The 12207-nt window shown below is 46.0% G+C and overlaps 1 protein-coding gene across 9 annotated transcripts in view; it reads right to left on the bottom strand.

Moving 5' to 3' along the window:
- SFXN5 (sideroflexin 5) overlaps positions 1 to 12207 on the bottom strand; it is a 129117-nt gene that overhangs the window by 29558 nt on the left and 87352 nt on the right. For 8 of the 9 annotated variants that reach the window (XM_032291734.1, XM_032291736.1, XM_032291735.1 and 5 more), the window contains one exon: positions 656 to 771. The exons of the other annotated variant lie outside the window; for it this stretch is intronic. In XM_032291734.1, coding sequence (XP_032147625.1) covers positions 656 to 771 — 116 coding nt within the window. The remainder of the gene's footprint in view (positions 1 to 655; positions 772 to 12207) is intronic. 9 annotated transcript variants of the gene reach the window in all.

The following is a 12207-nucleotide window of genomic DNA, read 5'->3' as shown; positions in this document are numbered from 1 at the left end:
AAGCTGGTCTCAAACTCCTGACCGCAGGTGACCACCCCCCTTGGCCTCCCAAACTGCTGATTACAGGCGTGAGCCACCATGCCTGGCCTGTGCTTTCATTTTTTAAACTGCAATTGCTAGAGTGGTGGAGCCTATGTAACCAGGGATGAAAGACGGTCTTGTAACAAAATATTCTCTAAACCTCTGCAAGCTTCAAATCCCTGGACCTCATGGTACTCGCTCCCCGGTGAGCTCTCACCTGCAGAAGTGCCTATTAACCCAGAACCATAAGCCACTGGCCCCCTGGGCTTCCTTGGCTTACCCAAGAGGAGGCAGGGCCCTGGGCAGAGGGAGAGGGAAGAGAGCTCTGGGAGAGTCTCCTCTGCCCTCACCAATTAACACCTCCTCTGGGTGAGACAAGCAAGAAGCTGAGTCCTGAGGGGCTGGGACAAGAGATAGAGACTTTTCACAGCAGTGAGGGCATGTCCAGGGGAACAGGCTGGAGGCCAGAGGCCCGAACTCATGCAGGCTGGAGGTGGGGGCAGGGTGAGGAGGAGGCATCAAAAGGCGAAAACCAGGGTACTCTGGAGAGAAGCCTGTGGCAGACGCATGCTAAGGGAAAACCACTCCCCTCCCTGTTGCTGGCCTCCCCAACGCTGCAAGCCCCCGGACCCACGTGTCTGGCTGCGATCTTGGAGGAGCCCACGAGGTTGCCATCGCTGTCCAGGACATCAATCCCTTCCTCCAGCTCCCCATACCGCATCAGGACCACATTGCAGATATTGGCACTGGCTGCAGAGAGAGGGGGTGCAGAGAGCAGGATGAGGAGGGGGATGGCATTCCACTTGGAGGGAGGTCACTGTGCTCCTCCCTACCCAAGCCACGGGGTTCTGCGTTCAAATGCATGGGCAAAGGTTGGGGAAGGGGTGGTTCTGTTGTCCATCTACCTATTAGCCTGGCAAGGGATCTGGGAGCCCTTGGGAACCTGGGCTTAGGGAGCGGCCACTTATCCAGGGGCTGCTTTCCTCTCCTCTGGAGCAGGCCCCCTAGGCAGGCCAAGTGGGTGTCCACCTGGGAGGGCTCTCTGGCCTGAAACCGCATTCCTCACGGATCCAGGCCTGGTGTTCCACTGTCACTGGGGCCCCTAGGCTGCCCCATCCTCTTGAATTACCCATCCCACATTCAGCACCCTCTGTCTCTGAGTGAATCAGGTTCCCAGAAATTTGCCTACCCTGACAGCAGGTGCCAGAGAGGCAGAAACCTCAGTGTTCACCCAGCACCACCCCCTCATCATATGGATGGAACACTGAGGCTCAGAGAAGAGGAGTGACTTATCTGAGGTCACACAGCAGAGTGAGACAGAGCAGAAAGGCTACAGTACCTATGTCTCCTGAATACCCATGGGGCAGGAGGCTTAGGGTGGGGGCAGTGGGCTGAGTTAAAGGAAGACCTTCTCCATTCTTGCTTCCTATGGTTGAGTTCCTGCCTTTGGCTAGGCCCCTCTGCCCTCTTGAGATCTTGGGGACCTGGGCTAAGGGGAGGATTCCTGGTTCCGTAGTGAAGTACTGGTTGCTGAAGTCTAGGGCCACCCATCAGCTAGCGACTAGCTCAGGGAGCCTCCTTCGGTTCCCCTAGCCTGGGACTCACATGACTGGGCAGGCTCTGTGGCCCGGTGCAGTGTGGGTGTTGACCCTGCCTGAACTCTCCCAGCCTTGCTTCAGGATGGAAGTGGGGGAACCTGGAAGGGGTGGGCAGGTGGGGAGTGGGGGGTGACAAATTCGGAGCCTGCCTGCCTCACTCCTCCCCCCAAAGCGCCTTGCTGTGTTTAAAGTTTTAATTTTTGCTAATTAATGTCAATTAATTTTGTATAATGAGTGTTTAATTTTGGGGAGTGTGTGAGCCTGGGAGCGACTGCAGTTCTGGGCTGTGAACGCTGATTAGCATCAACACCTGCTGCTTCCCCCTCCCTCCAGTGGGGGGAGGCACCAGGGTTTGGGGAGCTGGAGGGTGGCGGGGCCTAGTGGGCAGGCGGAGTGGGAGGGAGACCACAGATGCTCCTGGGGCCCGAGCCAACAAGCGGTCCAGGGTGCTCACAGCTGGGGGACAAGGTTCTGTGGGTGAGGTGTGGCTTGAGACCCAGGGGGCCTCAGTCGCCTGTTTCATTAAAATGGAGAGGTGGAATAAACAGGGCAAGACCGAGAGGCTCTGCAGTCTTTGCAGAAGAAAAGCGGGACGCCAAATACAGTTCTAAAATGTATTTACAGCACACACGCCATCTTCGAGCATCACTCCTGCTTCCACCAACGTTCAGTGCAGCAGCAACCATGGGCAGTCCCTCTGTGGCCCAGGGTTTCCTGCCCGACAACAGGCATGCTCACCTGCTCTAAATAGCTGTTCTCCACCAGGGACGGATTTGCGGGGCATTTGGCCACATCTGAGGGCATTTTCAGTGATTGCAATCTGGGGGCTGGGGGTTGCTGCAGGCATCTGGTGGGCAGAGGCCAGGGATGCTGCTAAACATCCCACAAGGCACAGGACAGTCTCCTCACTAAAGAATCATCTGGCCCCCAAATGTTAATGGTGCTGACATTGAGAAACCCTCGTTTTTACCACAGGCAGTGAGGGACAGAATTAGGAAGCTGAATCCAAGGTAAAGGAGATCCGGTCAGCAGGGCAGGACAGAGAGGGGTTGGGAGCCTGGGTTTGGGGCCATCAGGCTTGGGTTCCAATTCTGGCTCTGTATCTCTCCCCTCTCAGCCCCAGGCACCCAGGGCTCAGGGCCCAGAAGGGCCCCTCTGGGTGGCCTTGGGAAGCGGCCACCTGGCCTGTGTTAGTGACACACCCTCTAGTGGCCGTAGGGAGGCTATGCATCCCCCATGCCCTTGGGGCTGTCAGGCTCTTGGTTCCCAGGAGATCTAAGAAAATTGTTGAAGAGGATAGTGGGGATTTCTGCCCTGAAAGGCATCAATCCCTGCCCTCTGAGGACCCTGTCCACCATATCACCACCACCACCACCATTCCAGGAAAGGCAAAGTTACAGGGATGTGGTCCAGGAGACAAGCAACCTGCTAAGGTCGGGAGCTACCAGCTCACTCTGGGAACTTGAGCCATTGCCACCCCAATCCCACCTCGGCTTCTCTCAGGATAAAATAAAGGGCAGCATTTAGGGTCTCCATGGGATTTCTGGGTGCTGGCTGAGCTCACACAAAATGTCAGTCTCTGCATCTGTGCCCATGCCCAGGTCAGGGGAAGCTGGGGATAGCTGAAATGCCTCTAGCCCCCATTTTGGGTGTGTATGCATAGCGGGGACAAAGAGAAGAGAGTGTGGATCTGGAGGTGGTGGTGGACCAGCCCTGGTTCATGGCAGCATCTCCCTCCCCCGCCCCATAATCCCCAAAGGTAAAACATGGGGCAAGCAGGGCAGCTTTGGTTCAAACACAAAACCACTGAGAAGAAATGAAGCATAAAAGGAAGTGAAAACCCAGGGTCCTTCCCCTAATCCAGCCCCTCCAGGACATCTCTGAAGCTGCCTGGATGGAAAAAAAGACAAAGAAAACCCTAAAAGCCATCTCAGGATGATGGTACTCCCCAGGCTCCTCCCTTGAAACAGCCAGTTCTTACTGCCTCCATAGATGGCACATGACCTGCAAGCAATTCTGTTGACTGTGTACACTGGTTAGCCATTTATTGAGCACCTGCCATATGCACAGGCTACCAGCCATCCCTGCCCTTCAGCAATGGGAATGCCAGCCTGTCACATTGATTTCATTTCCATGAGCTCATCCGGAACTTTCAATTCTTCCATATCCTTTTCAAACTGTCCCAGATCCCTCCCATCCCACTCCTGGCAAGTCCAGCTCTTGTGACAGGGACACTGAGAGCCTAAGCAAATGATACAGAGACAGAAAGAAACAGAGAGACAGAGAGAGAGAGAGACGGAGAGAGAACGAGAGGAGAGAGAGAACGAGAGCACGCACAACCCTGGGCTATGGGTCTCCTCTCTAACACACCAGCAAGATTTATTATTGATGGTATCAGCAGGTTAATTAAGCAGCCTGTTAGTGATGTTAAGAAAGCTGGCATATTTTCAACTCAGATTGACACCACTCAAGACTCAGGCATAACTGATGTTTGAGCAGCAATGTGGGAGATGCCAAGGAATGAGAGAGAAAGAGAAGGAGAGAGAAAGGCATGACTTCTTGATGATGGCAAGCTCAGTGTTAAGTCCTGAGGAAAATTTGCTCTTGCCTGCTGCAGATGTTCTCACATCCGACCCATTGCAATGCAAAATCATGCAGATTGTGAAAAGCTAATGAAGCACCCAGTGTAAAAGGGGCAGTGTGGGGAAGAAGAAAGAGCAGTAAATGGAAAGACAAATGTGCAAGAAAGTTTTCCAAAAGAAGATCACAGGGGAGCCTGCCCCTGAACTAGGGCAGGAATAGACAAGCAGATCCATGCAGTACCCTAGTCCTGCAACACACCCACCTGTCGGGGAAATTAATTGGTGGAAAAGCCATTGTATCAACTCACAGGGAAAGGACCATTTAAACATGGACGCGTAGCAATAGGCTACTGATTTGGGGAAAATAAACTACTGTAACTCCTCAATTCTACGATGCACTTTCCCAGATTTTAATGTTTTAAAAAATCATGATGTGCCTTACAATGAAAGTCAGCAGAAAAGGAACCTTACCTGCTACTCAACACAATTGCCTGTACATGTGTGAACTTAGCCATGTGCAGAGCTATCCATTCATTCAAGTGTCACCTCAGCTGACCACAGCAATCCATACAGAATTTGAACTTAAACTTAGATTCCTAATTGTTGCCTAAAACATCTTTCTAAAACTTACACTATAATGGAGCACGGACATGAAAAGTTATTGTACATGCAGAAGATCGTCTGCCAGATACCAGGCAATGCAATTAAAGACAGTAGAAATTGCCAAACCATAGATAGCTACCCTAAAGAAATGCTTGCCCATATGCACAAAGAGACATTTACAAGGATGTTAATTATAGCACTGTTTGTAAGAGCAAATAATTAGAAACAACCTAAATGTCCACCATTAGGGAACTCACATGGGAAGATCTCCAAAACAAACTGTTATGTGAAAAAAGCTACTGAGTATGTACATGATGATTTACTGTATGTAAAACCCTGTAATTGGCATATGCACATATATGTGTGCATAAATCCACAGGTAATGTTTTGGAAGGTTCACAGCTCACAGAGTGGTCCGCTTAGGGAAAGGAATTCAATTTGAAAATTAGGGATTGTTGAAAGACTTCCACGTTTTTACATCAAATTTTTCTATAATATTTAAATTTTTACAGTGAGAATATAATCATGTTTCAATTACCCCACAAAAAAAAAAAAAAAAAAAACAAACCTGCCAAACTTCTTGAAGAAGATCACACAAATTTTAAAGCCAGCAGGGATTAATGTAACCTAGTCTTGGGTCCCACACTTAGGTACCTACAACATGTTGGCTTCTTAAAGGAGCTGATTAATTTCAGGAATATTTTTTCTTCAAGTAAAGAAAAAAAACGAGACACAAGTATAACCAAATCAGAAATGCAAACAAAAAATCCCCAATATTCTTTTATATGCTTTAAAATTATACCATTCATCTTAAATGGGCTAAAGGAGTCAAGATTAGAAGCAGGACTACAAAAAGCAGTGGTGGCCACAATGCTGTGTTTAACAACCAATGCCCAAAAAAGAACAAGAAAATGTGAAGGAGGCTTAGACTCCAACTCTGTGGTACTAAAGAAAGTGACTTGTATTGACTGTGTAAGTGAATGCTGGTTTATTCCTTCCAATGGACACTAATTATAGTTCTCTCTTCTTCTAAAAGGCTATTATGTTAATACCTCTTATAACTCAGGCATCTCAGAAACACCACATTCAAGATCGATTTAGAAACCATACTATAAGAAATGGGGACCTGGGAAGTGATATTTATTACATATGATAAACAAAGGGCTACTAATCTTAAGTTACGGAGGTCATGATGACTAACTCCCAAGGGCTATTCTACCCCCCTGAGATTAATCCAAACTTACAGTAATAATCCTCCAAGAGGCAGTGACTGGTCTAGGAAGAAGCACATGACCTGATCTCAGACAACCAGGAATATCTGCTGGGGACTTCTAGGGAAGGTCTCCTCCCATCTAAGAAGGGGTGAGAGGCAGGCAGCACCTCTTATCCTCTGAACACTGTGGGACTGGATGTGATGCTTGGAGCATGAGATGAAGCCCACAGGGAAGCCAGCACAGCAGTGTCGGGGGAAGCACCTGGATGCCCCACCTGAGACTCCCTTTTTGTAAAGTAATAATAGATTCCCTTATTATTTAAACCCTTGACAGTTTGTGTTGAGGGTTTCAGCTAATTCCAGCTAAAATATCCATACAATGTATAAAGGCTTTAAAAATTAAGAAAAAGATCTGGTGATCGAAATCACGAAAAAATAAATGAGTAGATAATTCATAAAAGATTAAAAAATGAATAGCCGGGCGCGGTGGCTCAAGCCTGTAATCCCAGCACTTTGGGAGGCCGAGGCGGGTGGATCACGAGGTCAAGAGATCGAGACCATCCTGGTCAACATGGTGAAACCCCGTCTCTACTAAAAATACAAAAAATTAGCTGGGCATGGTGGCGCGTGCCTGTAATCCCGGCTACTTAGGAGGCTGAGGCAGGAGAATTGCCTGAACCCAGGAGGCGGAGGTTGCGGTGAGCCGAGATCGCGCCATTGCACTCCAGCCTGGGTAACAAGAGCAAAAAACTCCGTCTCAAAAAAAAAAAATAAAAATAAAAAAATAAATGAATAAACATGAACTCAATCTTACTAATAATCAAGGTTAGGTTTCTAGAACCGAGGGGAAAAAATCTGCAGGAGTTCTTTATAGGTTTTGGAGACTAAATCTCATTGGTTAACGTGTTTACAAATAGCTGTTCCCAGCCTGTGACTTGTTTTTCTTACAACATGATGTCTTCTCTTATACAGTTTAATATATAGTCAGATAAATATTCCTCCCTGGTATATACATTTTGTGTTATTAAGAAACTCTAGGCGGGTGTGGTCACTCACGCCTGTAATCCCAGCACTTTGGGAGGCTGATGCGGGTGGATCACTTGAGGTCAGGAGTTCGAGACCAGCCAGGCCAATATGGAGAAACTCCATCTCTACTAAAAATACAAAAATTAGCTGCGCATGCTGGCACACGCCTGTATTACCAGCTACTCAGGAGGCTGAGGCAGGAGAATCACCTGAACCAGGAGGCAGAGACTGCAATGAGCCAAGATTGCACCAGCTCACTGCAACCCCCACCTCCTGGGTTCAAGTGATTCTCCTGCCTCAGCCTCCCAAGTAACTGCGATTACAGGTGCCCACCACCATGCCCAGCTAATTTTTGTATTTTTAGTAGAGATGGGATTTTATCATGTTGGCCAAGCTGGTCTTGAACTCCTGACCTCAGGTGATCCACCTGCCTCAGCCTCCCAAAATGCTGAGATTACAGGTGTGAGCCACCGCACCTGGCTCAGACGAACAAAAATTTTAAGAGATCGATAATACCAAATGTTGAAGAGGAGGTAGGGAAACAAAAATTCATACCCTGCAGGTTGGGTAAAAGCCCATATGCCTACCTGGCAATATTTAATAAAGCTAGAAACGTGTGTACCCTCTAGTGTGTCCATTCCATATCTGGGTACACACCCTAGCCTGGCAATTCACAGCACCAGCTGCACAAGTGAAACCAAAGGTGAGGTAGGCCCAGATCTGTTTACGTTCCCCAGGTGATTATAATACAGATGAAGGTTTGAAAACTTTTGCCCAGGAGAAAGTCTTACTCATGTGCACATGAGCTGTTCAGAGCACAAGGTTGTTTAGAGCAGGACTGTATAATAATGAGAGACTGGAAACTACCTAAATGTCCCTAATTAATCACCTGTTGATAGCCACACAGAACAAATGCCTATGGCAGCTGAAATGAATGTATATGTATTAACATAAATTTCAAAATCACAACAAAAGGCAAGTTTCAAAAGGATATATACAGTATGGTACAGTTAATATGAATTAAAAAAAATTAATGAACAATACAATTGATGGCTTATGGTACATGCACATATGCTAAAATAGAAACCTAAATGGTGAACATACACTAACTCCAGGTCGGTGCCTTCTGTGGGGAGAGAAAGAAACCAGAATCAAGAAGGCAGAGGGCACGGGGGGCTTTGAATGTATCTAACATTCTCTTTCTCCATTTCTTCAATTTTCTGTTAATAGAAAAATTTCATAATTAAAAAAATAGGCCAACCACGGTTGCTCATGCCTGTAATCCCAGCACATTGAGAGGCTGAGATGGGTGGATCACCTAGGGTCAGGATTTCAAGACCAGCCTGGCCAACATGGCAAAACCCCGTCTCCACTAAAAATACAAAAATTAGCCAGTTGTGGTGGCACATGCCTGTAATCGCAGCTACTCGGGGGGCTGAGACAGAAAAATTGCTTGAAACCAGGAGGTGGAGGTTGCAGTGAGCCGAGATCATGCGACTGCACTCCAGCCTGGGTGATAGAGCAAGGCTTCATCTAAAAACAAATAAATAATTAAATAATTTAAAAATAGCCATGGAAGAAACTATTGACTATTAAGGAGAAGTTAGAATTTTATGACTGCCATGGAAAGACATCTAAACTTGACTGTGAGGTTAAAAAGCAGTTTACAGAAATATATATATATATACATGCATATATATAAAAATATATATATTCTGTATTACATATAAACCCATTTGTATTAAATTATATTTCTATAGACATTATTTACACTACATATGGATATAATAGGCAGAAATTCATACACTTATAGGTGTTAACTGGAATTTGAAGGGATATATACTAAGCTTGACTCTGGAAAGAGAAGTAGGATTGCTTATACTATTACGTATTATCAGAAAGAAAAAGAGCTGTTTTCTTTAAAACAAACAAGCACTCTAGTAGCAATCGTGAGACTTAAGTTGCTATTCTGGCTCCAGGCTGATGTTGGGCTAAGTACTTCCAGATTCCACTTCCTCATCTGCAAGAAGTGGGAGGTAATGCTGGCCTCCCCTCTCTTCTCTCTTCTCCCTCCCTCTCTTCTCTCTTCTCCCTCCCTCTCTTCCTTCCTTCCACTATTGTGGGCAACACATTCAATGATTCAAATGGTGTAATAGGAGAAATAATAAAAAGTAAGTCTCCTTCCCAACTCTAAGCTTCACCTCCTCCCCAGAGGCAGCCACTGTAGCCAGGTTCTCATGTCCCTGTCTGGGATGGTCTATGCATTGAAAATGTACATGTATGCACATCACCACCTTTACACACTCACACATACTCTCTCACACTCGAATCACAGCAGAATATAACCCCTCTGCCTTTAAGAAAGTGATGATTATCAAAGAAAGATGTAAGCCCTCATATTTGCTTGATTTCACAATAATCCCCGTTATTCCACCTGAGAGGCAGTGCTAAGTAAGCAGCACAAATTTTCTTTTAAATAGCTTGAGAATTTGGGGAGAGTTTCACAATCCATATTGAAGTGTCACCGACTCAGGACTGGGAATTTCTGGATTGAAAAATCAGCCTGTAAGCCTAGGTGTAGGCTGACTCGGAAGCTTGGAATCTCTTAATATGATTCCTGCTAACACAACCATCTTCTAAAAAGCCCCTTTTTATCACAGCTGCCTCTTAGCTTGAGATTCTTCAGTAGTTCTCCATCAACCAAAGATAAAGCTCAAACCCCAAGCCAACACTCATAGCGCCTACATGCCCTCCTCTGTTCCTCAGCAGGCCCCCTGCTTTCTCCAGCATTCATAACCCCTCCCTCCCTCCGCATTACACTTCCCTACTTTCTCTGCCTCTGGGATTCTCTATCTTTTGGATTTCAGGAATTATAAAACCCTGGAACCGGAAGGCCATTTACGCAACAAGCACTTATGGAGCACCTACTGTATGCCAGATCCCAAGCAAGCTGCTTGGAAACAGCTGACTTGGTCATGTGCAAGTACCCCTCACAGCAGACATTTCCCTCAAATCCAGGGGTCAGGCAGCTCAATTCCAATAACAGACTTTCAATTTTTTCAGAAGATCCTGTCACTCTTGTGGTGCTACCACTTATCAAGAGCTACACTTTCCGTGTAGAGCCAGAATTAAACAGACTCCTTTGTTCTGGATGTTCTATCTTTAGTAATGCAGCTGAAATCTGAGTGAGCATCAACAGAAGCACACACCACACGAGGGACCCATTCTGAGCACATGGCCCATGAGATCCTCAGATCTCTGTCCTGAGAACTTCAGCCAAGTCAGGTCTTGGCACCCTCACACTTGTACACTTACATTTTTTTGAACAGCAAGACTTATATCAAACCTTGTGAGATCTCATCGGCCCACTTCGACGGTTCTTTTTAGATCCTGGTGCTCTTGCCCATGAATTCACAATCCCTGCCAGGTTGGTGTCCCTGTTTCTTGAATGTGAGCCATAGGCCTCCTCCGTCTAAGGCAGTCAAAATAACTGAAGGGAATGAGACTGAAGATAGGGCCCTGGGACACACCACTGGAGACTTCCCTCTGGCTGCCTTTGACCCACCGCCTGCATCCTCTTGGGGCCTGACGCACACCAGGGGTCCATGCCAGTTCTGAGGCTGCCACCAATTCTAGCACCCAGCCCAGCTCAGCCTTCCACAGCTCCTCAAAATCCACACCACCATGCACACATATTTCTCTGATAACATGATATAATGATTCCCAGACCTTTTTTTAAATAAACATCCTCTCCCTAAATAATTCAGTTCATATTAGATTCCTAAAATCTTAGAGGTGATGGAAGATAATTTAGAGAGAATATCAAATGGTTTTCATCCTCTATAAAGCTTTATTGCCCTTATCTGGCAACAAAAGCCAAAATAGACAAATGGGATCTAATTAAACTAAAGAGCTTCTGCACAGCAAAAGAAACTATCATTAGAGTGAAGCGGCAACCAACAGAATGGGAAAAAATTTTTGCAATCTACTCACCTGACAAAGGGCTAATATCCAGAGTCTACAAAGAACTTAAATTTACAAGAAAAAAACCCCATCAAAAAGTGGGCAAAGGATATAACAGACACTTCTCAAAAGAAGACATTTATGCAGCCAACAAACATATGAAAAAAAGCCATCATCAACGGTCATTAGAGAAATGTAAATCAAAACCACACTGAGCTACCATCTCACGCCAGTTAGAATTGAGATCATTAAAAAATCAGAGACAAAAGATGCTGGAGAGGATGTGGAGAAATAGCAGTGTTTTTATACTGTTGGTGGGAGTGTAAATTAGTTCAACCATTGTGGAAGACAGTGTGATGATTCCTCAAGGATCCAGAAGTCCCATTACTGGGTATATACCCAAAGGATTATAAATCATTCTATTATAAAGACACATGCACACATATGTTTACTGTGGCACTGTTCACAATAACCAAGTCTTGGAACCAACCCAAATGCCCATCAATGATAGACTGGATAAAGAAAATATGGCACATATGCACCATGGAATACTATGCAGCCATAAAAAAGGATAAGTTCATGTCATTTGCAGGAACATGGATAAAGCTAGAAACCATCATTCTCAGCAAACTGACACAAGTACAGAAAACCAAACACCTTATATTCTCACTCATAAGTGGGTATTGAACAATGAGAACACATGAACACAGGAAGAAGGACATCACACACCGGGGCCTGTCAAGGGGTGGGGGGCTAGGGGAGGGATAGCAGGGAGTAGGGGGATAAGGGAGAGAAAAATACCTAATGTAGATGACTGGGTGATGGATGCAGGAAACCACCATGGCACGTGTATACCTGTGTAACAAACCTGCACGTTCTGCACATGTACCCTAGAACTTAAAGTATATACATAAAAAAAACTTAATTGCCCTTATCACCAGAATTTTTGTGTGTGTGTGTGCCATTTTCAACATCTGACCACCTTTTACTCCCAAAGAACAAGTTTCCTGATGGCAGGAATGTGTCTTCTCTGGTTCTTGCCACCCGATTGGGGCAGAAGGAATGGAGTGGAGCTGGAAGAGGATCAACATTTAGTAGGTGCTCATGCTATGCTGGGAAACTGACATGTTTAATCCCCGTGAAAATTTTGCTTAGAGATACCAATATTCCATTTTATAGGTGGGGCCATCACAGCCCGGAA

The sequence above is a fragment of the Sapajus apella genome, unplaced genomic scaffold (genome assembly GCF_009761245.1).
Source record: "Sapajus apella isolate SASKATOON/1434 unplaced genomic scaffold, GSC_monkey_1.0 scaffold26, whole genome shotgun sequence".
NCBI lineage: Eukaryota > Metazoa > Chordata > Mammalia > Primates > Cebidae > Sapajus > Sapajus apella.
Note: the sequence above shows the minus strand (reverse complement) of the source record. Positions and strands in the feature narration are given on the sequence as shown.